This window comes from Xenopus laevis, chromosome 5S, assembly GCF_017654675.1.
Source record: "Xenopus laevis strain J_2021 chromosome 5S, Xenopus_laevis_v10.1, whole genome shotgun sequence".
Taxonomy (NCBI): domain Eukaryota; kingdom Metazoa; phylum Chordata; class Amphibia; order Anura; family Pipidae; genus Xenopus; species Xenopus laevis.
Genome location: NC_054380.1, coordinates 102,301,757 through 102,329,639, shown reverse-complemented (window position 1 = coordinate 102,329,639; position 27,883 = coordinate 102,301,757). Strand labels below are relative to the sequence as shown.

Here is a 27,883-nt window from a genome sequence, read left to right as displayed (position 1 = left end):
TTTCAATTCCAGGCTTGGAGGCAAGTTTTGGTTGTATAAAAACCATGTGTACTGTCAAACAGAGCCTCCTGTAGGCTGCCAGTCCATATAGAGCCTACCAAATAGCCAATAACAGCCCTTATTTGACATTCCCATTGACTTTTTAATGCTTGTGATGCTCTCCAACTTTTTTTTTTACGAGTAAAAAAAGGTTGGGGACCCCTGCCCTACTGTATCTTGATCTCTCTTACTGGGATCTTCAGCCCTCGGCTCAGACACAGGTCCAACTTTCAGGATGATTTTTCTTATGACAATTTTTAGAATTATAAGCAGGCAAATGAATGAACGTGCCATGCCACTGTGAAAAACCCTTTTTGATTTAGTTAATATAAGACAACTGTATTGTTCCAATCAGCCAAATCTTTTCAGATATCTAAACATTCTTTAAGTCACATTTTACAGTCAGTAAACACCATGAAACAATACAAGGCAACAGCCATGGTGCCTCCAACTTCAACTAGTGGGAATTACAAAACATTCCCAAACCTGCCTTTTTATACAACCCCCATTGACGTGAATATGGAGGGTTGGCATTAAGGTTGTGGGTTTTGACCAACAAATAAACCATGGTTACACACCAAGTACATCATGTGTCTAAAGCGATGCTGTAATTCCAATCCCAGGAATAGTGCATCTTCTTATTGTATGGGTTAAAGTGATGGGAGAGAAAAGAAAAAGACCCAATAGAAAGTTTCTTAAGGTTTATTATTTATTCCCCATGACAGCCTAGCTTGCCTTCTACATAAATAAATGTACAAGCTAGTAGCCATTTCTAATTGTAACCTTAAGCCATACTTCAGATGACAAGGACTGCTGCAAAAATACTCTAAATCCAACAAATTATGATCACAAAATAATCTTTATCCAGTCTACAGTGTTTGAGAATTACCATTTAAACACAAAGTAGATATATCTAGGCTAATGGTGGCTAACCTTGCATGTCGGAATAACAGCAAATTGTTGTTCATGCAACACTTGTGCTCAAGGGGAAGGCACAGCATTTCCTACAATGAGCCACCTTATAAAGAGTTCTCTTAATACAACATAATCGATGCAGCTTTGAATTTAGTGTGCAGTACCCCAGGCAGAGGCAGTTCTCCAAATAAAAGAGACTTGCATGCAGAGAATGCAAGTTTTAAAATACTCATTTATCTCCCTAAAGTGGCTCAAAATAGATTGTTCATGGCTTGCCTTACATCTAAAGATAAAAAGATTCTAAAACAATGGAACTGCTTAGGCATAGTAAAGGTGTTGAAAGCACGAATAGATCTGTACATATCTAGTCGCGCCTCCTGACAATCTGAATGTAGCAGTACATATGCACCCATTTTGAAATTAGACCTTTCCATATCATTTTCATAGAAAACAAAAAAGTTGAAGAAAAAAAACAAAAACAAAGTATTGAAACACCGCACAGTTTCTACCACAACTGAAACATCTGTACAGGACTCAACAGAAACGTAGCTAAAAATTAAACATGCAAAGTAACGATGTTATCTCTGAAAATGAATGGCTGCAGAACCCCACATTGTATCCTCTCTCTACTCGTCTCCTCTCATATGGCATCTTGTACTGGAAAAAACAGTCTTTTAGATTTAGGGGCAGTCCTGGGTTCCAGGCAGAATTTTGTACACGAATCAGCTCTGATGATATGGAACATTTTTGCGGAACACATTCATCTGGTGCAAATGCACAGCGTTGCCTTCTTAAATTTCCTTCTTTTATGCGCAGGAGAAAAAAAAAAAATATATACAAGCCGTACAAACTGAAGTTAAAAAGGAAAAAAAAAAAAAGGTAAAGAAAAATAAAGTAAAAGAAAGCAAATTGGCTGAGAAATAACCCAAAATCTGCTGCTAAACATGTCTTTGTTTTAATGTCCAGTGTAAGGTAACACTTCTGATTCTTTTTGTGATTATCTAGGTTGAGTCAACCCGTTGAAGGCGATTCAAGCTTGCATGCGTTCACATACAGCACCACACCCATACTCTCGTACACACGCCACTCCAGGACTGGGAGTCTGCATCATGAGTGAATAGCCTCACGTTCAGAAAAAAATGAGCCTGGATTCACAACTGGGTGTCCAGACATTCATTCAATGCTGTCCATTCATACGGAGCTTCTAAGCAAGGCCTGGGCTTAATCTCCTTGGACTTATGCGGGCATCCTACCCATGTGTTTCTTTTTATGCTTACAAGGCTTGATGATGATAGTACTGCATTTCTCTTTCAGGTCAATGTTCCCACTGAAGATCTATGACCTGTAGCCCTTTTCCTCTGCACAACCTATATAAGCATTCGGTGTGAAGTGTTTATTACATTTGCCACTCACTCTCACTCACATCCACTCGCCATCTTGACTTCATTTGCTCTACACTGTCATCCAAATGAAGTCCTCACATCTTTCTCCAATTTAATGCAGCAGATCCCATGAGCCAAGCTTGATGGATCAAACCAGTTTTCAGTGCTGCAATGTACCTCGCTTCCAACCATTCCTCCTAAAACTGGAACCCTTCAGCTGGTACGTTGGCAGATGAATTGAAGCCGAATGTTCCTCCCTGTATTGTTTCTGGGACAAGGCTAGAATCTTCATCAATCTAAAAGTGTATGAGAGTTAAGATTAAAATAGGTTCTTTTATTTCATCGACCGCACCCCAGTACACTATAGAATAAAGTGTCTGCTCTAAGGTTCATGTAATATCGCCAATACTTAAATGCGCTCAAGTCCTGACAATTGCTTATAATATTATTAATGTCATGCAGGCTTAATTCATGCAGCACTCACCCCTTTACTGAGTGGGTCCGGGTGCAAATGCCCTGAACCTGTCGCTTAAATCAACGTATTCAATGTGCATTAATGAAATACAGGTCACTCACCGCTCCTGGTCTCTGGTCCGGGTGCAACGCCCCGAACCCGCAGCTTTGGTTGGCTTTCACAATCGATGCAATACCCTTGCGCCGTGCACTTGACAGATCAGTAGACAGCAGTGAAGTAAAACATTTTTATTTACTGGACCAACCTCCTAACGCGTTTCGTGTCACGAGGAGGTTGGTCAGGTAAATAAAAAAAAACTGTTTTTACTTCACCGCTGTCTACTGATCTGTCAAGTGCACGGCGCAAGGGTATTGTATCGATCATGTAATATTGCACATGCTGGTTTTCAGCAGACTGGGGTACATAAAATAGAAGCCAAGCCAGTAATCTACAGCTCAGTTTAATAAATAGCACTCAGACATTGAGAAAGGCAGAGCTATTTCATGCATAAGCATAATATCCCTCATTTCCAAACATCTCTGGGCCCTGAACTATAAAAACATATTAGCAATTCCTGGGTTAATACACCAAAAGCTGAATGGAAAAAGAAAACACAACGAACATATATTTTTTAAATGTTAAAAAATACTTGCTGACCAATTTCTCTTACAGTTTATGTAGAAACCATTTTTAACTTACATCTGATGAGAAAAATTGATCAATTATTTCAAATGCCAGTTTGTAGATATCTTCATTCTCGTGGCTTTGCAGTTGTTCTATCTTTTCCAGGCCTGTAAAACAAAAATAAATGAACACAGTGAGTTGTAGTTGAGCAAATGTAACTTAAGTATCCCTTTTGTGAATCTACTGTATATAGTATGGTAGCTCCTTTACTACAAAGGTAACCAAAACAACCTCTGTAATTATCTACAATCTGAAATCCCAGAGGCCTATCTATAAGTTATATGAAACTGTATAAATATGCCATACATCACAGGATAAAATTCCAGCATCACAGTGCAAAATTCGGCATATTAGCAAATGTGTGTGAAAGAATTCTGGAATGTATCAGTGGAGAGGTGTTCAATTCTGGCCTGGAGTGTTTACATTAACACCTAGCTATATACATACAGGGTCTTATACGCCACATGATAAATAGGGCCGGTGGAAAAAAAATTGTTCCAGTGTAGTTATACACCAATATAAAGTCTGCATTTCTGTACCAACATATTCCACAGAGCTGTAAAGTAGAAGGGGAGTATGCATCAAACGAAGATATCATAATACTGATCAATAAAGGAGGTAATCAAATAATGAACGATGAAAGCAAATAATAAAAACAGTAAAACGTGCATTTAATGCTTAAAGGGAAATGGTCATGGGAAAAAAAAAATCAAAATGAATCAGTTAATAGTGCTGCTCCAGCAGAATTCTGCACTGAAATCCATTTCTCAAAAGAGCAAACAGATTTTTATATATTCAATTTTGAAATCTGACATGGGACTAGACATATTGTCAATTTCCCAGCTGCCCCAAGTCATGTGACTTGTGCTCTGATAAATTTCAATCACTCTTTACTGCAAGTTGGAGTGATATCACCCCCTCCCTTTTCCCCCCCAGCAGCCAAACAAAAGAACAATGGGAAGGTAACCAGATAGCAGCTCCCTAACACAAGATAACAGCTGCCTGGCAGATCTAAGAACAACACTCAATAGTAAAAACCCATGTCCCACTGAGACACATTCAGTTACATTGAGAAGGAAAAAACAGCAGCCTGCCAGAAAGCATTTCTCTCCTAAAGTGCAGGCACAAGTCACATGACCAGGGGCAGCTGGGAAATTGACAAAATGTCTAGCCCCATGTCAGATTTCAAAATTGAATATAAAAAAAATCTGTCTGTTCTTTTGAGAAATGGATTTCAGTGCAGAAGTCTGCTGGAGTAGCACTATTAACTGATGCGTTTTGAAAAAAACATGTTTTACGATGACAGGATCCGTTTAAACAAATAACTTGTGTGTATACAAATCCAGTATCCAAGCTAACAGTGTTCCAGCATAACTCTGCATAACTGATTTTTTTTACATTTAATTTTGAAATCAGACATGGGGCAAGACATATTGTCAGTTTCCCAGCTGCCCCCAGTCATGTAACTTCTGCTTTCACAAACTTCAGTCATGCTTTACTTCTGCACTGCAAGTTGGAGTGATATCATCCACCCTCCCTTCCCCCCAGCAGCCTAACAACAGAACAATGGGAAAGTAACCAGAGAACTGCTCCCTGACACAAGATAACAGGTCCTTGGTACATATAAGAACAGCACTCAATAGTAAAATCAAAAGCTCCCCATAGAAGCAACGATTCTTCTTGCCGAACGACCAATTTTTGAGAAGTCCGACCAATCCTTCGAAATTATCTTGTGGTTAGTGGGATTCGAACGATCGTACAACTTACGATTTTTCAGACGACATCTGAAATTGATCGGCCAGGTATAAAAACCTTGTTGGTCCCAGTGCAATCTATCTATGTTTGCAGGGCCAAGCAGGCAGCTCCCCTTTGTTTTCCTGGCAAATTGGTCTTTTTAGTTGGTCAATTCGAATGATCGTACGATCGTTCCGAGAAAATCTTGGTCTCACGATGAGGATCGGATCTTTTAAAAATCTCAACATCTATGGCCAGCTTAAGTCCCACTGCGATTCCTCCAGTTACATTCAGTAGGAGGAATAGCCTGCCTGAAAGCAGTTCCATCATGAAGTGCTGGCACTTTCTAAAAGCACAGGATCAGGCAAAATGACCTTAGATGGCTGCCTATATATAGTATATATACTAGTTTGTTCAAGAATAAATTTTTATATGGTAGAGTGAATTATTTGCCATGTAAATAATGTAATTTAGAAATAGAAACTACAGTATCCCTTTAAGCCCCCCCCCCCATATATGATCTGGCCTGGAGTTAATCTGAGCAATGTTCTGTTAGTATCAGACAGATTTGAGAGACGGCCAAGAGGAGCTGCAGCTTCACTCATTTTGACATCTGCTGTCCAATCATAATGCTACGTAAGGCAATAGGAGATTTTAGGCAGTAACAAAAAACAGTAAGACTAGATTTGCATAGCATTATAGTTGCAATCTAATCAACAAAGCTGCAAATGCAATATGTTTTAGATACAGATCAGCCATATTGAACATACCTCCACACTCTTCAATAAGATTGGCTATAGTTTCAGAATCCTCATCAGCCATTTTTAAAATGTTGCTTAATCCATCCAACACAACTTGAATGACTTGCGGATCTTTGACGGTGAGTAGGTTGCAGAACGGAGGGATGACGTTTTGTTGGATAAGATATGCAACCTGAAAGGGAGAGGGAAATCGTAAACCAGTGCAGCAAAGCTTGGAGTTTTCATTTAATTAGGTTAAATTCACAATGGTAACACCGTTTATTTTACCAGTTCATTGTAGATATAGCGGCTGAAACACTGCAGTGCACTGTAGATCCTGGAAACATGTGCAACTGGAATTGCAAGTCAACGTCATAATGGTACAAGCTACACCATATTCACTGTCTATTCAGTCACTCGCCTTTTAAAAGGTTGGAGGAAAAGAAACCCAGAGGAGAAGTTTGCTTACTGCATAAGGCTACTGGCACACAGGGAGGTTTGTCAGCTGCATTTAGATCTGCACTAATGTAGTGACAAATTTCCCCGCTGGCAATAAAGTATATTGGCAATGGCAAAACAAGGAAAGCCACTTAATGTCTGTAGAAAGAGACCAGATAGGACAGAAATCACAAGTATTCTCCTCTGTTAAGCCCTGTGGAATACTTCGTAAAGCAAAAATATAAAGCAGGAGACTCCCCTTAGTTTACAAATGAGCCACCACAGGTTATTTTCATGTTGCTATATAACCTTCTTGAATTTCCCACAACAAGAATACCCACAGTAACAAATGTATACACGGTTTCAAAAAGGTTACTCACTTGATCTTTTCTTCCACTGATTGTTAAATTGCTTATAGCCCAAGCAGCCTCCTTCTGGGTTCCAAAATCACCCTAAAATACAAAAAAAAAAAAAAAAAAAATACATTTAGAACATTTGTACATGTATACCTCAAATTAAATCCAAGCCCTTTAAATATATTACCTTATCCAACAAGTGTATGATCATAGGCACAAGGTTAGCATCGATTACTGCCTGAACTTGCTGCTGGTTGCCTGCTGTGATATTGGATAAGAACCATACCGCCTCCTGCAATATATTGATTAATATTATTAAAATACTAGTAAGACAAACAAATACCGGACCGTGAACCGTTACAATTTTGCAACATTTAGTCGATACATTTCGCAGCAGCATCTCTGGAGTATAAGCAACTATTGTATCAATTCCAACAGCTGCCTGTAATGATACCCAGGGATTCTACTCAGCAGGGACAAAGATAAGAAATGTATCAATTTAGAAGTTTTGGGGAGTCGGCGACCCCCCTCCCAGAGCTGCTTTAGAAGGTGAAAAATTACACACACACAGATAAAAAAAATTGGAAAAAGTCATTTCTGGTGATCTATCTGAAAACAACTAGATGTTTGAAGGTGAATAACCCCTTTAAAGGGAAAGATTTTTCCTCCTATTTAAGACAAAGCCGTTACTAATGTGTTCACTACTGTACGACTGGAATCCAGAAGGGCCCCATTTAGATTGATCAATTATCAGTGCTTTTTTTTTTTAAGTATCAATCATATAAATAAAGAATATCAGTAACATTTCCTTCATTTAAAGGGATACAAGTTTTTGTATGATGTGGATAGGACAATATTAAAACAAATAAATTTTTTTTTTACCAGGCTGGTAAATGAAATGTCGAATGAAAGAGTCACAGTTCTTCGTATTAATCGGGTTATTGATATTGCCCCAACATTTACGCAGTGCTTTAGGGATTATTTGCATTAGTCCCTGTAACTGTGAAGCGTACAATCTAAGGTCAGAAGCCAACTCACCTGCATGTATACCTTATTAAGAATAATAAAGTGAAAGCTTCACAGTCTGTTTGGTGAAGTCCCCAACGTCCAACAACCCAAATAAATAACATTTTCAGTTGCAGACCAGATAGAGGCAACATAAGGTAAATTTAAAAAAGCAAATTAATAAAATGTAATTCAATCTAAAAAAGTTGCATATAATTTGTCGATATAAAAATTCCCCCTTTAAAACAGGTCATCACTCCAGCATAGTAAATGCTCTACCAGCTCCAGCTGAGCCTCATTCTCAAACCAGACAGAGTGCAGGTGGCACAACATCAATAGCTAAACTCATTTATCAACTGGGAGTTGCTGCGACTGCCTCATCTCTGTTAGATTTTGTGAGCTCAACTACAGAGAAGAGTCGTGACAGAAGATTTAAAGGATAAGTAAACCTTTAAAATAAGTTAATGTAAAATTGAAGAGGGCGCTATTCTAAGCACATTCATTATTTATTCTTTTTTTCAATCTAAGATATTAAAGGAGAAGGAGAAATTAAGTAAGCTTTATCAGAAAGGTCTATATAAATACACCAGTAAACCCTCAAAGTAATGCTGCTCTGAGTCCAGTCAAAAGAAACACCAAATTTCTTTCCTTCTATTGTGTACACATGGGTTTCTGTATCAGACTTCCTGTTTTCAGCTTAAACCTCCAGGGCAGGGCTTAAGCATGCTCAGTTTGCTCCTCTCCCCCTCCCTTCTGTAATCTGAGACCAGAGCTATCAGTGTGCAGGGAGAGACTAAGGCAGGAAGTGATGTCACACCAAGCAAATATGGCAGCTGCTATCCTTGTAGAGCTGTTTACTCAGGTTTGGTAAAGCATTCTGCAAAATAAATATAGTCTTATAGCTTGCACTATTGTGGCTAATCTATTGGCAGTAAACTCCTTTGGTAGCTTTCCTAATCCTTTAAGGGATACATGTGCTGTTAATATGAATTTTGTTATAACAGCACCACCTGCTGGTCAGTTTCCCACCAGTCTGACCACCAAGTAGTCAAGGAAGTTGTCAGGCAAAAGAAAGAGGCTGCTCTGATGTTCTTCTGCTTAGGAAATATTTCAGAAAGGTTTCTGATTTTTTCCCTAAGCAGAAGAACATCAGAGCAGCCTCTTTCTTTTGCCTGACAACTTCCTTGACTACTTGGTGGTCAGACTGGTGGGAAACTGACCAGCAGGTGGCACTGTTGTACCAAAATGCATTCATATTAACAGTACACATGTCCTTTAATATCTTGGAATTAAAGTAAATAATGAATGTACATTACAAAAGTGTTTCGAATAGCACTCATCAATTTTACATTCACTTGTTTTAACTGTTTACTTTAAATTACTAAAAAGTGGCAGTTCAGTACAATTAGCTTCTTTATGAAAGCACCGATTCTTTGTATACTAAGTTGCCAAGAACTCAAAATCCCCCCTTAACTTAAAATAAGCAATGTAAAATTTACTTTTACATTTACTTTTCTTTTAAGTAATTTATTATTACATCCGATCAGCAGTTTCCTTTTATGTAAACAAAGCTCCACGTAGCCAGTGATATTCTATGGAGCCCAGGATACCACCCCAAACAGCCCTGCCAGAAAACGATCAAAACAACCAAATGCTGGATTGGCAGGTTAAAGCCTTTATGATGTCAGGCCATACCTTCTGCTAGTATCTTGTACTATACTACTATACTACTGGCAGCTACAATAGCCCTGTAACATAGTCAAGCTGTAATTAAGTTATAAAATATACTTTTTGGTAATGCTAAGCTGGAATTCTCCCAAAACTTAGACAAGTTGAAAAATGTAATGTCACGTTAATCACGTTAATCAGTACTTGACTTTACATACTGCAAGAAATACAAATATGCAGGAAAAAAAAAGTTACTTAACCTATGCCTAAATATTTTATCACAGATATAAGGAAACCAGTTAATATTTAAAGGGGAAGTAAAGTCTAAAATAGAATAAGGCTAGAAATGCTGTATTTTGTATACTAAACATAAACTTACTGCACCACAAGCCTAATCAAACAAATGATTTATGCTTTCAAAGTTTGCCACAGGGGCTCACCATCTTTTAACTTTATTAAAAATCTTTGCAAGACCATGCACATGCTCAGTGTGGTCTGGGCTGCTTAGGGATCGTCATAAATTATCAAAACAGCACAAGACAAATAATATCTGCCAGAAGCCGATACAGCAATAATCAGAATATGCAGACTGCACTGGGTCCTATGTTGTCATGTGATCTAATGTGGATTTTACAGTTTTTGTATTGTTTAATAAAAACTTTCTCCAACTCTCCAGAACCAGTGGCTGCAGCAAAATAATCCTCCAAATAGAATCCCAGTTTATCTGTTTAAATCTGGCTGTGATCTTTGTCCCTGCAGCTGGAGTTGGAAACAGTAAAAGGGATGTAAAGGCTCAAATAAAATCCAATACAAATCGCGACACAGTCACCAACTGCTCTACAGAGAAACAAACCAAGTTGCTTAAGTTCTGCATGGCTGGGAATGCAGGGCTCCCCCTGCTGTTCATAAGTATGATTGTTTCCCTGCAGAGCAGTTAGGGACCGTCTGACAATTCCTATCCACAGCAGTAAATGAAGGGAGAATTTCACTGCATACAGTCAAGTTTCTTATAAAAACGGCACACATTTTTTAATTAAAGTATATTGGATATAGGTTTCTTTTTCATTAAAGAAAGTAAAATTGGGATTTCATTTTTTTGCCTTTACATGCCGTTTAAGCACAAGGTATATTTATGAACCCCCAATTTTCAGTTTAAAATTTAAAAAAAAAAAAAAATTTAATTAAAAGGGAGTGAACGCAGGAGCCAACCAAGCAGGCTACGGCCAAATTTTCACATATGGGATATGTTTCGAAAGTAGTGGAAAGCTGAACATCGTCTGTAAAAAGCAAAGTGTGCTGGTATTTGTTAAACATTTATCAGTATCATCTAAGAAAAAGCTGCTTCTCTATGGTAGATACTAAGGCAAAGCTAGTTTTAAATTTTGCCACAGTGGTTTACTACAAATAGCTAACGAGTTGGGTCTAGCTTAGTACAGTATTATATCCACTGCAATACTACAAACAGGATGAATGACAAAATGCAGCATCCAAGAAGTATTGCTGTTCTACAACATTCTACATTAAACTGATGTACTTAGTTGATACAATTTTCGATACACGCATGTGAAGTGGACAATCTGTTCTTTGTTTTATGGATATCTGTCAGTTCACCAATTTTATCTGCCTTTGTACTATGTTGGCAAGAAAATTGTGTGCTGGCAGAAAAGGAAATAAACATAAGCTGCAGCTCATCTTCACTTTCTAATGTTCTGATTAGTTCTACTGTCAGCCCAAACCAACAGAACTCAAAAAAACAATCAACTCCTTTGGCTATACAGGAAAAGTTAGTGTTGCATGCAGTAACGAACCTTATTAATTTTTTCCTTGGCATGTGTCAGCAGTGATGGAAAATGTAATAGCGCCTCACAGTTTAGAACAACCTGGGTCTGTTCGTCAGTTCCAGTAACAATGTTACCAACAGCTCTCAAAGCAGCAGTCTAAAAACCAAATCAGAAATGCATAGAAATGTCACAAATGGAAGCCAAACCAATATTGCAGCCGGTCATGTACAAGGAACACAATTTTATAATTGCAAGCTGTACCGCAATACACTACAGTCTATGAAAGTGAAAAGAACAACAAAAAAAAAAAAAGTATATAAAAGAAACTATTTTATGTCATTAATATTTAAACCCCAGAGGTAAGAATACTAACCATAAATCAAGAGATTTTCTACAGAAGAGCAGTTATGAGCTCATGAAGTCAGCCGCAAATAAACGGCACTCTACTGATGCTTCAATCTAGCAGTGCTCTCAGCAGATAAGGGCAGAAGATGCAGTCTTAAATACCTAGGGGTTATTTATTAAAGTCTGAATGCCAAAAACGAGTTTTTTTTTACTATAAAATGAGAATTAAGGGGGGGGGGGACGAGTTGTTGTTTTTTTACTATAAAATGAGAATTAAGGGGGGGGGGGTTTGGGAAACTCAAATTCTTCAAGATGTATTATACACCGAGGATGGAAAAAGTCTGAATCCGAAAATACGGCAACTCAGACCTAACAAAGTCAATAGGAGAGGTCCCTATCCTATTTGGAAGTACCTGTAAGTCTATGCTGGAATTAGCTTGAAAATCCTACTATTTTGGACTTTTCAGGCAAAAAAAAAAAAAGTGGGCTTTTCTAGAAGAAGCCTGAAAAAATTGAGCGATTCGGGGGAAAAAAAATAAATAAATAAGAATCGCTCTATTTTTTGTGAGTTGTCCCTGACAATATAATTTTTTTTAATAATTAAAAAGCTCCAATTGTGGATTCTAGTTTGGTTGGACTTTTTTCATTAAATTAAAAAACAAGCCCCCCCCATGTCATTTAATAGTGCGAGCTGAAACACATTCTGCGATCAATATTTCACCTATAAAGCCTTTTGATGTACAAACAGAGCCTTGCTAAAGGGATTTCTAGACATTTTAAAAAAACAAGAAGGAAAAAAGGTGGAAACTTTGAATCCACAAATGCATAAATCAGATTTTTGCTATAAAACTACACTATTACAATGCTACAATGTGTTTTTCATTAATAAAGGCACCATACCTGTACTTTAACTTCTGGGTTGCTTAGAAGAGGAACCAAGTTTGTCACTATTCCAGATTCTATCACCATCTGAATTTGTTCATTACCAGCATCTGTCAGATAGGAGAGGGCCCAAACAGTGTCGACCAATATCTAGGCATAGAAAGAAAAAGCCAACAGGAATTAACTAACTTGGCACACCTGCACAACTATCATCTGAACTTTCAATAGCAAACTCTGGAAAAGCATTTATTAGGGATGCACTGAATCCACTATTTTGGATTCGGCTGAACACCCGAATCCTTTGCGAAAGATTCAGCAGAATACCAAACCAAATCCGAAATCTCAAATTAGGGGTGGGAAGAGGAAAACATTTTTTTTAGTTCCTTGTTTTGTGACAAAAAGTCACAGGATTTGGCCAAATCCTGCTCAAAAAGGCCAAATCGAATCCTGGATTCGGTGCATCCATATTTATCATATTTCAGAAAGACACAAAGACAACCACTTACATTTACATCTGTATGGTGTATAAGCACACAGAGTGCGGGAAGAATCTGCCAAAATAAAAGATTGAGAAAAAAAAAAAAAAAAATGAATCCACGCTCAAGTCAGATAAATGCGAGAATGCAATATATTGTTACAGAGAACTCTAATCTCTAGTTCACATAAGGAGGCTTGGCCTATTCATTATAGCAGTCAAACTGCTACCGGGATACAACGTTTGATAGTCTTGAAAAAGTGGAATCATACAGCTATGCTCAAAATGGGCCAAGTAAATACAAGTTGTATTTAAAATCTTTCTGCCTTTACCTACCAAAAAAAAAAAAAAAAAAAAAAAAAAAGTGTACTGAACAGGTAATTATGGCTTTGTTTTTACCCTTACTACCCTGCCTTCTCTCTGAAACGAGTAATGTTAAGCTGCCCATACATGCACAGATTTGTATGGGTAGTTTTGTCTATTCGGACAATACTTTACAGCCATCTGGGCATATACATCAATTGTGAAAGCTTCTTTGGATCAGATCACGAGTGCGTGTTAATCACGCACACGTTAAGAGATATAAGGGTGTGCAGGTTATTTAAGGGAGCCAATGTAGGCTCTAATCACTGGAAATGTTGCAGAGAAGCCCTGCACAATGCAACATCCCTCAGATGCACTCCGAAATCTGCAAAGTAATTTCAGAGCCCCCTTGCAAATAACCAAGAGTACCACACACGCATGCACACACAATTATTAATTAAGTTATACAACATCGAATAAACTTGCAATCTCCAATAAACATTCACTCAACACCTCAAATCTCAATGTCATCATTTCCAAAGGAGATTCAAGTGATTTAAATCTGTACTATTCCTGGTAGTTTACATGGGAACGCATACAAGAATTTGGACACACTGTTTTAAAGGTTTTTGTTTTACCTCTTGAATGGTCTCCATAGGTGGTGGTGGATCTTTATGACGACACAAATTGACCATTACCCAGGTAACGTTTCTTAGGAATGTAATGGGAATGGATGGATTGATAAAAGACAGCAAAGGTTTAACAACACCAAGGCTGATCACATAATCTCTGCACTGAGGTCCATCACCTGTTTAGAATGTAGACTTATTAGTAATAAAAACACAAGACAAATTGGAAAAAAAAAAAAAAATAAAGCATCCCACCTATAATATTCCCCAGTGCCCAGACTGCCTGCTCACAGACATTTTGATGGGGAGAATGCAATAATCTTAAGAACAGTGGCACAGCATCTGTAAAAACAAAATAAAAAGAAATAATTAAACTTTGATTGTGCAACCTATTTGCAATAATTTCTAGCTTCTTAGGGCAGGGGCACACAAAGCTACTGGGGGATATTATTATTATTGCCCAGCGACAATCGATTCTTCTTCAGACGACTAATCTCCCCGAACTGCCTCCCGGCCGGCTAGATTCAAAATCGCGGACAGGAGGGCACTTGAAGCACTTCGTTTTCCGAAATCGCCTCACGAGGAAACCGAATCGTTCCAAGTGCCATCCCGGCACAATTTGTTGTCCACCCTATAAACATTGCCCATTCAAACATTTTTGCAATGTAACTGCTTAAATACTGCATAAAGCATAGTACAATTATCAGCACTAGGATGCAGAAACATTATTACAGACAATCCAAAAATACATACTTGACTGAACCACAGCTTGTGTTTGTTCAGATGTTCCGGATGCAATGTTTGTCAAAGCCCACGCAGCTTCAAACTGAAGAGATGGACTGGAAAAATAGAACAATATTGAATAGTGCTCTAATGTGTTAACAAAAAGAATTTAATTTTTAAAAAAAAAAAAAAAAAGTTACTAAGTACTTACTTATCATCTCTATCCAGGCAATGAACCAAAATGGGTAAAATTCCAGATTTTATCAAGTCATCAATTGGTGGATTACGGTCACTAGAAAGGAGCTTTCTAAATAAAAAAAAATAAAAAAATGCATTGGTTATCAACAGTACAATACATGTGCAGATCTAAAACATTTTTTTTAAAAAAGCATTATTATAAAAAATATATACATAGATACATACAGTGCCCCAATACTGCATATTTGTCACACTGTATGGTACAGATCTTTAAACAATGTAATATTCAACCAAGGGAACAAAAGTTATATGTTTTTAAGTATTTTAAGTTGCCCTGCAGCACCCATGTGAAAAAGCTAAATTCCCTACTAAATGTCATAAAACACGGAAACACCTTAGCAGCAATAATTGCAACCAAGTGCTTCCTATAATTGTTTCAGTTTTTCAGATTGCTATTGGTCCAATTCTGGAGACAGCAATAGTTTATGCCTAGTTTCTTTCTTACCAAAACAAACATGGACACTTATCAAAGGCTAGAAAGGCCTGCAGTTTCTGTGATGTACTTCTGTTGTTGCATAGTGAGTGCTATTTTCTCCAAATGTAAAAGATTTGGAACAGTGGGGGAAACTTTCCAACTCTTTTACATTTGGAAAAAATAGCCCTCACTATGTATTGCTTTTAGAAATGGCTTTGCCACCCTTTTCAGGATGACATTTCAACAACATTATTAATTAATCTCTCCTGGAACTCTGCCTTTGATCATAATTAGGGATGCACCTAACCCACTATTTTGGATTCGACCGAACAGCGAACCACATTTGCATATACAAATTATGGACGGGGAGGGAATCGTGTGACTTTTTGTCACAAAACAAGGAAGTAAAAAGGTTTTCCCCTTCCCACCCCTACTTTCTTGTTTTGTGACAAAAAGTCATGTTATTTCCCTTCCAGCCCCTAATTTGTATATGCAAATTCGGATTTGGTTTGGTATTCGGCCGAAGGATTCAGGGTGGGGTGGTGGGAGGGATTCAGTCCGGCCGGCAGAAGGATTCGGCCGAATCCCGAACCGAATCCTGGATTCGGTGCATCCCTAATCACAATATATAGTCTTCTTGTAAAATATTTGCAATGGCTACTTCACTCATGGCTAAGATTTAGGGTTGGTTGCAAGCAAGCCTGAATTCATCAGTCAAATACAATCAATTAAATTTTGGCAATTCAATTAAATCTAGTACTGTTACTTAAATAAATGTAGCAATAAATGCAGTAATTATTTTTAGGGATGCACCGAATCCACTATTTTGGATATGGCCGAACCCCCGATTCCTTCGCTAAAGATTCGGCCGAATACCGAACAAAATCTGAATTAGCATATGCAAATTAGGGGTGGGAAGGGAACAACATTTTTTACTTCCTGGTTTTGTTACAAAAAGTCACACAATTTCCCTCCCCGATCCTAATTTGCATATGCAAATTAGGATTCGGTTCGGCCGGGCAGAAGTATTCAGCCGAATCCCGAACCGAATCCTGGATTCAGTGCATCCCTAATTATTTTAAAACACCACGTGTTCAACTCATCACAGCTTACAGAACATTAGGTTTGATTCTGACAGAAATCACATTTTGTACTCTTACTTTGCAGCACACAAGTTTACCTTGCAGCTTGCACAGCACTGAGCTGTATGCCTTGATGATCACTTGATGCATTCTAAAACAAAGAATTTAGTAATTGGTTATAAAATATATATCAAACCAATATTAAATGCATTTTCCTAATGACACATAATGCCCTAGTCGAATGGGATTTTCTAACCTGCCTGACCGATATCTGGCTGATCTTCAACCAGATATTAGCGAGGCAGGCTGTCGGAACCCCAGTACACGGATCCTTAAGTTAACGATTCTGCAACTTACAGTATAGCGATAACAGATCTACAGAATTGCAGTGTGTACACAAGAAAAATGCGCTCATTTTCATGCAAAAACATGTGGGTGACAATATACCCCCCATGAAACTTTGTGGGTGTCAGCGAGACACAAAGGGCAAATTTGCCCCGGGCAGTAACCCATGGCAACCAATCAGATTGCTACATTCATGCTTCTACTTGCAGCTGGCTTTAAAAAGCTAATGACTGATTGGTTGCTATAGGTAACTGCCCATGGGCAAATTTGCCCAGTGTTGATAAATGAGCCCCAAAGTTTCTCCATATAGCATCACTGTGTTGCTATTATATGCAGTGTGACAAACATAGGGGTTAATATGCCCTAACTTCATTCATAACAATGGTAAATAACCTGCCTTAGAGTTATCAGGACTGTTCAGGGAATGCTCCCTTCTGCATTCCAATGCAATTCTACTTTTGAGAACATTAGCAAACAAGGCCATTTTAGAACTGCATTTCATTAAGAGGTCATTAAATGACTCAAACAGGATACAAATTACACTATAACAGAAGAAAGTGTCTAACAAAGTAAAACGGTTTTACGTTTTTAAAAGTTAAAGCTACTTTACTAAACATCAATTACAGACAATTAAGTTTAATTTGAAGTAGCAGAAGATTGTGTCCCAAAAAAGTTGTATTCAGTTATACCTACATTATTACTTAGAAGAATATTAAAAAACCATAATAACGTATTCAGTCTAGATCTGATATGGCGCAAGAATGCTGAACATAAAGGGTCAGTAACACCAGCAAATGAAAATGTAGTACAAATCATCAACGTAATGCTCAGTTTGCACTTTTGAAATCCAGAAAAGGTGTGTATTCTGCTCTGTTACAGTTGAAACATGGTTGAATAAAGCAGAACAGGGCTCCTAAACTGCATGTCAAGTAATTTTTATTTTTGGTGTTGTGTCCTTAAAAGCATGCATGAACATAGCATATCAAGCATACAAACCAGGATCATAAGATCATACTTCAGTTATGTGGAGAGGGAAAATAAAAAAAGGGAAGACAATACCTGTACAATGGCTTCCAGTGAAGTATTTTGCTAAGTGTGGAAACAAAAAGGATATAAAAAACCATAATCAGAACATTTCATAGACACACTAACATATCTGTCCATAATAATGAAATATATAATGCAAAATTTATTTTCTGAAATTCACCTTGTCTGACAAATCAGGAGGGTGTAAAAAGATATTCCTTCATACTATTAAATACCTCTGCTAACCACTGACAGGGATAGGGTTAGAACTGGCAAGTGGAACTAATGAAGCCATAGCCCAACATGAAGGGAGAATGTGCCAAAATAATTAGAATCCAGACCCAACAACAACTGATCTGGAAGCTGGTTTCAATGGCATTCAGCTAAAAAGTCAAAGACCTAACTGTGAAATACACTGGTGATGTCTAAAAGCAGACCAGAGAGGGAACAGTAAAAGGCACCTAAAGGCAACCTGTCTTGGAAAGCAAGGCTAAGCACTGTAAGAAAACAGACCTGAAGAATCATGCAATTAAAACATTGACAATCTGCCATACTTGAAATTAAAAGACATTCATCAAGAAACATTTATATAGAATTAAATGCATATACAACCAGCTTTATTTTCCACATGCTTGTATTATTCATGTTCCATTTCTCTATATAGTTGCAGCTACTTTATATATTAGTGACTTTCAAGGATACCAGCAAGAGACATTTATAGTTTACATAAACATATGCACTCCTGCAGCTTTTGGTAAACGGTAGTTTTCTCAATTTTGCAAATAGGGTGCAAGGAGCTGGGCCTTGGGCTCAACACTATGGGAAAACGGATATCAAGCATTTTGGTAGTTTATATAGAGTTCATGCATTTTACTTAAGCCCCACTAAATGTGCATTCTACTAAGCAGCAAACACCAATACATGCTGGTTCCACTGCACAATAATTTCAGCTTTGTTTTCCGGATGGTGAATCTAAAAAGCATTTGTTACAGAATAACCTGAGTGAATGGATGGCTCTCTCCAGTATGGCATCCAATATGTATTGCAGTCAACTAGTTGTTGCATTAAATTCTGCCAAAGATCTTTGAAGTCTACTCCTGCTTCTAAACCATCTCAATCACTCATTGGTGTCTTATACATTACCAAAGTCTCAAACGTATGCTCAGCAGTTTAAACCCTACACCATTTTCCCCTCAGATAGATAACTAAACACATTGACTATACCACTCTGAAATCTGCATCAGCGTCAGAATCTTCACAAATATCTTCATGGGGAACATTTCTTCTTTTCAGCAAATGCTCATCTCTCTTATTCTGTAAAGTCACAAAACAAGTACATGGAAAATTATAAAAAAGGGAAATCAAACGCTACACATCAATAGAACGGTTATTAAAGTTGGTAAGCAGAAGTAGGAAAAGTTCCTCCCTATTGACCACAAACAATTTCTAAAGTTCTTTGTTGATTTACCTATATCATCCATTCACCTATATACTGCCTGACAATGTTTTGTATAGGAGAATGGGTGCCAAAACTAGAAGCACAGGAACTAGAATCTGCAGGAAATGATATGGCTATAAACAAAGCATTCAGAAAGCAGATCATGTGGATCAGCATTAATTTGCTTGAGAAATAATTTTTGGTGCAACTTTTTATTAAAGGGCAAAATGTGCTCGGTATGTGTGCCACTTAATGAAAGATACACGTTTGGAAGTACATGGTACATATTATTGTGGCATTGGTTTATGGTATGCAATGATACACTTCCTACATGCTGATAGGGAATAGTCATATTTAGATTAAATACAGTAAGGGCTCAAACAATTAATAACTATTCCTTAGACTGGAGACAAACCGAAAAGCCAAAAACACAAGGGAATGCACCAGGTTGAAATTTATTTTCTGGTACCTTCTAGTTCTGCTGCTTTCCATTCTAGAGAAATTCCAGTTATACCCTATATGCGGTCAGAGATTACACAAATTAAAACGTAATCACTCATTTGGCTGACGATTGTATTTCTGCATATATTTACAACAGCCAAAGCTCCTCTGTTCATACTTTGGACCACAATACCCAAAACATTGAACCCTGATCAATTTGGCAATAAATATAGTGGGGGAAAATGGCTCAGTACAGACCCAGAATAATGCTGAACCATGGAGGGAAGCTATTATTCAGGCTTCTGCTGAAAATCAGACGCAAGCTTTAAATGTGGTCAGAAACTGAACAGAATTAGCACCACATCTGGACAGAGAGAAATAAGAATATATCTTTGCTTTTTAAATAAACAAGCAGAAGTTTGGATGAATGATCAAAAATAGCCGTGACATTCCCCATTAAGTTCACATTAGTGTCTTGTTTTCCTTGAAGATTTTGTTCTGGCACAAAACAACAGAAATAGGCTGTAAACCTGAAGAAAGGATGTATTCCCCCCCCCCCCTTTAGATGTACACTTCAAATGGGACCCATTACAAATTACTAATCAAGAGCAAAATATGAGCGATTGTACTCTTCACTGAATGGCAATAACTAGGTTACCTTTCTCAGTTCCACAACAACTTCATTCCTCTGTCTTCTCATGCTCTGAAAAAATAAAAATAAATAATAGATAGAGATAAAGGGATTAAAGGGGTAGCATATTTTCAGTTTTCATTAAGCGTATCCGTTTTCCAGGTAGAAAAATCTAAAGTTGCTAGACTGTAAACTTATTTGGTGCACAAATTGAGGAGAATGCACATATTAGAGGTGCATCTTTTTAATTATACTTCATTCCATTCTATTTAAGTCGGTAGAACCTTTGAAAAATCACGAGGATCATAACATTCCCAAATGGGTACTTTTCATCCAGTCAGGACTCAATCCACAAGCCTCTGTGGTCAATCAGGATGTTCCTGTTTTCCTGATGAAATTCTGGCCTAGCTGGGAGCATACATAGGTCAATAAGCCCACAGAGAGCTCTAAATTACAAAAAGGCTCCATTATAATCAAATAATCCAATTTTTAGAATAGGATTTCCTTTTTCTCAGTAATATTAAAACAGTACCCTGTACTTGAACCAAACTAAGATATAATAAATCCTTATTGGGAGCAAAACCAGCTTCTTGGGTTAACATTTACATGATTTTCTAGTAGACCTTAGGCATGAAGAGCAGAAAAAGAAAAGTATCCCGTAACAAAATCCTTCTATTAATTTATTTTATTCAAAATTAATATCAAAAGAATTATAAACATAGAGACCACACAATCTCCTGCATTATGCTTTTCATACCTACTGGTACTTAGTCATAACCAGTTATCTCCCTATACTGGTAAACAGAATTTAGAGGCATACAGTCATGGAAGACATTTTTTTTTAAAAAGATGCATCAGTTAATAGTGCTGCTCCAGCAGAATTCTGCACTGAAATCCATTTCTCAAAAGTGCAAACAGATTTTTTTTTATATTTAATTTTGAAATCTGACAGGAGGCTGGTTCAGGAATGAAATTTTATATTGTAGAGTAAATTTGCAGGGTAAACAGTCGTTTAGAAATAAAAGCTGCATCATAAAAATCATGACAAAATCCATTTTAACCCTAACAAAGCCCTCCCATTCGGACATAAAACCAATCAAAAAGCTTCACCATATTTCTTAGTTAAAAAGAAATACATTTCTGGGGATTTATTAATTAATACGTATGCAATCTATATAAATACTAACAAAGCTCCAAACTTGTCAAAATAAAGTATGAAGACCCATAATATAAATGTAATTATAATAAATAAATAAAATAGTAAATACCATACAAAATTAATACATACTTTGGTAAAAAAAATCATTAATATTCATCTAGATAGCCCCTTAAGAGTGTGTGCGCGTATGTGATTGTGGATGTACACAGGGAATTTTCAATAATTTAAAATATCTTACTTTTAGTTAATACATCTTAAAAAGCAGGTCAACGTTTCACTGTGTCCAAGACCTTTGTCAAGAGCTTTTTTTATTATATTTTAACTTATTCGTAATTCCCTGTGTGCAATTTTTTTTTTTTCACCAGGTGCTCCCTCCTGGTGCGAGTGTACTATTGCTAGCAGGGGCAATTTTTTTTTTTTTTTAATACATTACTCTTACCCCATCCAGAGTGCAGGCTCTATTAGGGTTGGGGATAATATTTTTGCACAACAGGTGCCCTTTACTGTAAAAAATATCCTTTGTTATGTGTTTTACTTAAATACGTAGAATGCATTTTCAACACAAGTCCTATTAATTATGGCAATTTTCAGAAAAGATGTTTTAGGTGTACGGTATATGGTCTCTCACTGTACAAAACAGTTTTATTGTTCATTGTACACATTATTTTATAGCAAAACCATTCAGGTAACCACTGAAACTGCCTTTACCCCAAAAATACACGTCTCTCCTAATGAATTATATAATGCATAGCTTTTTTATATATGCAGGTATGGGATCTGTAACCCGGAAACCCATAATCCAGAAAGATCAGAATTAAGGAAAGACCATCTCCTATAGATTCCATTTAATCCAGATCTCTCTATAATACAATTCCTTGTACTGGATCCAAACTAAGATTTAATCCTCGCTGGAAGCAAAACCAGCCAATTGTTTTTAATATTTTTTTTTTTAGTAGACCTAAGGTATGAAGATCCAAATTACAGAAAGATCTGTTATCCGGAAAACCCCAGGTCCCAAACCTCAGATTTTAAATGGATCAGTAGTATTCCCAACATTTAAGCAAAATGTAAATGTAATTAAATGAGCTTGAATTAAAATTAATTCAGTTGCAGACTTGGCAAGCTAAAATCCCTGTTCCAAAGTACACAGTGTCCTACAAAAGAAAAGCAACGGCAGTCATAAGAGGAGTGAGTAGGTAGTATAAATATAGAATGACTTTGCAATTAGATAATGTAGCATAACACGGCTAGGCTGTAATTTCGGAATGACAAAAGAACTACTATAAAATCTCAGATTTTCACATTTAAGGTGGCCATACACGGGCCGATAAAAGCTATCGGCAGCTTATTGGTCCGTGTTATGGGGCCCTCTGACGGGCTTCCGTGATCGATATCTGGCGGAAAGTTGGCTAGACGTAGATCGGGCAGGGTTACAAAAATCCTGTGGGATGTGGTCCCGCGATCTGACCGCCCATAGTCCTGATTTATGATTAATCATTGGGCCCTAGGGCCCACGATCGGATCAGTCCGATATAACCCACCTCAAGGTGGACACATCGGGGAGAAAACCGCTCATTTGGCGAAATCGCCAAACAAGGGGATCTCTTTGAGCATGGCCACCTTTAAGCAGGTTGAAAAAAAACCCAACCGAGTGTTAAAAAAACCCCAATATATATATATTTTCACATACTTTATATTCAAATAGGTCATATTGTTAGCAAAAGGAGAACGGGAAAAAATTAAAAGTTAGGGAATCACAAACATAATTTGAGAAACAAATACCACGTTTAATCTTTGGAAAATGTGGGCAATTATTGCTTTATGATATCCTACAAGAGTGAATAAATCCTCAGCCAGCTGGAGTAACGCTATAGAATTATATCTTTCACTACTGGGTGTCTGAGTCACTTAACAGATAGAATGCTGTGAATGAGAACTTCTCAGTTCACAACCATGAGAACTCCTCCTGGGCTTTGAATCTATGGAGCGGAGCAGTATCATAACTTTCTACTTGAGGTTAGTGAAATCTGCAAACAGATCTCTGTATGACAACTTCTCTAGGGTGTCAATGACAGAGTGACTTGGCTGAAGCATTCCATGTGAATTGCACCTCTATCTTAAATAGAACATGCTATCAGCTTCAAACATAGAATGACAGCTAAAGTGACATCCTTGTGCATTTTCATCATGGATCAACTCAAATGTAAATTAAGCACCCTACTGAAAGCATCTTAGTGTGAAGGCCCACTGCTTATTTGTATGTAAAGATATTGTTGCCAAATGCTGCAATATGGAACTTTTGCAAAAAAGGAATGTGATGGAGTGTGAAGATAATGCTTCCCAGCTAATATGATTGTTCCTATCTTGTTTGGCCATCAAACAAATAACAACTTCTACTTTGCCAGCTGTAAGTAGTTTGCCTCAAAGAGGTCTGCACTTTTCTTAAACCCTATTGCAGGTACTAGGAGTAGTTACAAAGCACCATCAGTTAGAGCAGTGATTATTTTTGAATTCCTGGCTTGGGGCAAGTTTTGGTTGAATAAAAGCCAGGTGTACTGCCAAACAGAGCCAGTCTACATAGGGGCTGCCAAATACCCAATCACAGCCCTTATTTGGAATTTTATCATGCTTGTGTCGCTCCCAAACTCTTTTAAAATAGATTGTGGCTCACAGGTGAAAAAGGTTGGGGACCCATGAGCTAGAGCAGGGATCCCCAACCTTTTGAACCAGTGAGCAACATTCAGAAGTAAAAGGAGTTGGGGAGCAACACTAGCATGAAAAATGTCCTTGGGGTGCCAAATAAGCCCCTATGTGGATTGTCAACCTACATTGAGGCTCTGTTTGGGAGTGCACCTGGTTTTTATACAACCAAAACTTGCCTCCAAGGCAGGAATTCAAAAATAAGCACCTGATTTGAGAATACTGGGAGCAACATCCAAGTGGTTGGAGAGCAACATGTTACTCACTAGCTACTGGTTGTGGGATCACTGAGCTAGAGTAAAGTCAGACTCTTTGCTAAAGGATAACATCAGCAAAGACACTTGCCTGGTAAAGCAACAAATATGCACTAAATTATGCCAAATCAGTTAAATATTTCCTTTTATAGCAGCAGCTTTGGCACCTGTTTCAAGCAAGTGATATATCAACAAAATATTGTTCTACAGCCACCATTTTTCTATTTTAAACTGCCTTAAAGAGTGAAATAAGACTTGTACACATCCACATCTCTCACAAGAGTCACTACAAGCCTGGTGGTATGGGTAACAATGTAACTGAACTGTAATGGAATGCTTTTTAGGTGGAATTAGAGTCCATCAACATGTTTTATCCATCTCCCTTGTAAACAGAACCACAATCTGCAGCCCATATGGACAAAATGTCTAGCTCAACTATCCAATGCACAATAAAGATACCCAATGAATGTTTGGCACACCTAAAAGTGGCACGCCCCTTAAATGCTGTAACACCAAAAATGTATGTAGAAAGTAATGCAAATATAATGCAGTGTTGTCCTGCACTGATAAAACTGATCTGTTTGCTTCAGAAACACTACTATAGTTCATATAAACAAGCTGTTGTGTAGCAATGGTGTATATTGAAAAAAGCCTACATGGCATAGGTTAAATAGTGGATAACAGATAACACCATTATGTTCTACAGAGCTTATCTGCTTTGTCACCTGAGCCTTTTCTCCTTTAAATGGCTGCCTCCATTGTGGCTGCCCCCATTGCTACACAGCATCTTATTTATATAAACAATAGTAGTGTTTCTGAAGCAAACACAGCAGTTTTACCAGTGCAGGGCAACACTGCATTATATTTTTATTACTTAAAACACACATTTTTTTGAGTTTACAGTTCCTTTAAGTGCCTTGAAACAAAAACAGATTGCTCCCTACGTTATTCCTTGTGCATGTGTCATTATGCAAACGGCCAGGGGCAAAACAAAGTCTCTGAGAAGACAGCTTCATCTGAGCTTACTAGCAGGTAGTCATTAGTACACAGGGGCGACAGATTATGGAATATGAAAAAAGCGGCAATGGGCACCTACATACGTTTCTAAAAGGCTTTAGTCACACTCTAATTTGCTACTGATTTAGATCTTATGCTTGTTTCAAGATTGCATTTTAAAGGGATTGTTTGCCTTTACATTATCATTTAGTATGATGTAAAGAGTGACATTCAGAGTCAATTTGCAATTGGTTTTTCATTTTGTATTTGTGCTTTGAGATATTTAGCAATTTCAGCAATCTGGTTGCTGGGTTCCAAATTACCCTAGCAACCATGCATTGATTTGCATAAGACTGGAATATGAATAGGAGAGGGCCTGAACAGAAATAGGAGTAATGGAAGTAGCAATAACAATACATGTGTAGCTTTATATAGCATTTGATTTTTAAATGGGGTCAGTGACACCCATTTAAAAGCTGGAAAGAGTCAGAAGACGACAAACAAAAAATGGCTATAAAAAAAAATGAAGACCAATTGAAAAGTTGCTTAGAACCGGCCATTCTATAACATACCAAAAGTTAATGTAAAGGCGGACCCACCTTTTAATCTGGTAAATGGGTGGTACTTTCTCTGGCAACAAATTATCATTTTGTAAGGCTACAATTTTACTACCTCTGGTAGATACAGCATCAGTGAGCCAACAGAAATATCAAGCCTGCCAGATAGAGACTGGAAAGACCTGTCGGAGGGCCCCATACATGGAAAGATAAATGGCCCAATTGGCTAACTGCCAAAAGGCAGCTGAAAAGTAAGAACAGACACCTTTAATTTGTTTTACTTATCTCTTCTATTCATCATCCAGTCTCTATTTCAAACCACGCTGCATTGTTGCTAGGATAAATTAGTCCTTAGCAACCAGAAAGCTGCTGAAACTCCATACTATACATGGTCTAAAGATAGCACTATCTGCATCATACTAAAGGTTAAAGGAGACATGGTATAAATGAAAAAAAAAAACTAATTTTGTAGGCAATTATAAGTAATATATGGTGTTGCTTTTAAATGGTCCAAAAAAATTATATTATCTTTAAACATGGTCAATTTATTGGAGCTCCCTATGATGTTCTCTGGTCCCTGTTTCAAATGAGGGGTGGGGTGTCCTAACGGTCCGTGCCAGAAGCACAGTAGGAGGGGGACAGCCAATCACAGCCCTGCAGCCACAATTCAGTTCCCTATCAGGTCCTGCTAGCTGCTGATTAGCTCCTGTCCTACAGTGCAGTAAACAGAGCAGCAGGCGAGAAGCCTGGGAATTCAGGGACCAGGAAGTGCAAGAGAAGGGAGGGATTATTAGGCTTTTTGCAGAAATATACAATAAAAACTACTTTTTTAAGCACAATTCTTCTATATCTAAATGAGTATAACGCACTAGTATTTATTTTATTTTTTTTACACAAAGTGTCTCCTTTAATTTACAGGTGACCTACCCCTTTAATGTTTGTGCCTGGGATCAGCAGCGTTTAAAATAGATCACAAATCTAGGCTTTTAAAAAGCAAATCAACATTTGGTTTCCAGACAGCCAAACCCTAGCAACGTCCCTGTAATGGCAGCTAAAATCAAGGCTCCAAAGATCAAGATTCCCCTGGTCAAGCCAGGCCTAAGCAGAGGGCTGAGAGGGAAGTTGAAGGCTACTCTCCGGCTTCGCGGTTAGTAATATTACTTTGGTGAAAGGAGCAAGCCCGGCATAGACTATCACACACATATATAGCCTCGTCGGAGGAGTAAGTGTAGGCCCAGAGCTTAACTGGGAATCCTACTTCAGGCAACCACCAACTGGGAGGACCCACACCCTAAAGAGCCACTCCCGGGCTTCCCCCGTCAGGCCTAGCACCCAGGCTTCTCACTAACAGGCCCGCGCCGAACCGACGTCACAGCCGGGCCCTGACAGAACGCAGCGCGCGTGTAGGTGACCCGCATCTGGCGGCCACGTTTAGCCACAGAACGTAGGAAAGCAGGAAGTAACTACCTCCAGGTCGCGGCCTTTGTTCTTGAAATTCTTCAGCCGCTGGTTGTCCAGTTTGTCGTTGTCAGCCATGATGGGAGCGCCGGGCCTCTCACCGCTGCTCAGCCGGGATATGTTGTGCTGGAATACTAGCGCGCCCGCTCTAACTATTAGCGCGTCCCCGAACCCTCACAAGCTGAACTAGCAAAGAGCCGAAAGACAAAGTCCTTAAATAAACCACCGAACTCAGAACCCTTCTTGCTCGGCTGGAATGCCGGTAACAAGAAAGCCTCGAAGTGGAAGAGATTACCCCGCCCACATAGGAATCCCCGATGTTGATTGGCTGTATAGTCGCCGCGAGGTGGAGCGGGATTGCGCAAAACTTTCTGGCTGCTCTGTGGTCCTCCAGAGACAGGGGGCGGGCCATTGCGCTTAGCCATTACATGAACGAGATAGGAGGGTCTGAGGGACGTTTCGTCACTTCCGCTTGTAGCGTCACCAGATACGCAGTAACAAATGAGCAGTAGCTGTGTATAACTCAGGTTGTTGTACCAGCAGAAAGTCCTTATGAAAGCGCTATTTGTC

The 27,883-nt window shown here is 38.2% G+C and overlaps 1 protein-coding gene and 1 non-coding gene across 3 annotated transcripts; both read right to left on the bottom strand.

The window, feature by feature from the left end:
* Positions 1 to 725: 725 nt before the first annotated feature.
* Positions 726 to 27,656, bottom strand: kpna4.S (karyopherin alpha 4 (importin alpha 3) S homeolog). 2 transcript variants are annotated; one of them, XM_018264345.2, is made up of 18 exons: positions 27,323 to 27,656; positions 20,217 to 20,261; positions 18,904 to 18,993; positions 17,713 to 17,742; positions 16,407 to 16,459; positions 14,765 to 14,860; positions 14,584 to 14,669; positions 14,086 to 14,172; positions 13,840 to 14,009; positions 12,930 to 12,974; positions 12,442 to 12,573; positions 11,224 to 11,352; positions 6,930 to 7,034; positions 6,767 to 6,838; positions 5,979 to 6,141; positions 3,490 to 3,581; positions 2,514 to 2,632; positions 726 to 1,757 (listed from the first exon to the last, which is right to left on the bottom strand). In XM_018264345.2, the coding sequence occupies exons 1-17, from the start codon at positions 27,389 to 27,391 to the stop codon at positions 2,534 to 2,536; spliced, it is 1,563 nt and encodes a 520-aa protein (XP_018119834.1). In that variant the 5' UTR covers positions 27,392 to 27,656; the 3' UTR covers positions 726 to 1,757; positions 2,514 to 2,533.
* On the bottom strand, positions 13,434 to 13,740 carry LOC121394390. Its single transcript, XR_005961710.1, has one exon.
* Positions 27,657 to 27,883: the final 227 nt, after the last annotated feature.

What these genes read in the sequence shown, in the direction of transcription:
- kpna4.S (XM_018264345.2), bottom strand. Translation starts at nt 27,391, where the DNA reads ATGGCTGACAACGACAAACTGGACAACCAGCGGCTGAAGAATTTCAAG. An exon ending in CCAAGGAAAAAATTAATAAG is followed by an intron (nt 7,035 to 11,223) that starts GTTCGTTACTGC and finishes AATATATTGCAG; the next exon opens with GAGGCGGTATGGTTCTTATC. An exon ending in ATCAATTTTTCTCATCAGAT is followed by an intron (nt 2,633 to 3,489) that starts GTAAGTTAAAAA and finishes ATACACTTTTAG; the next exon opens with ATTGATGAAGATTCTAGCCT.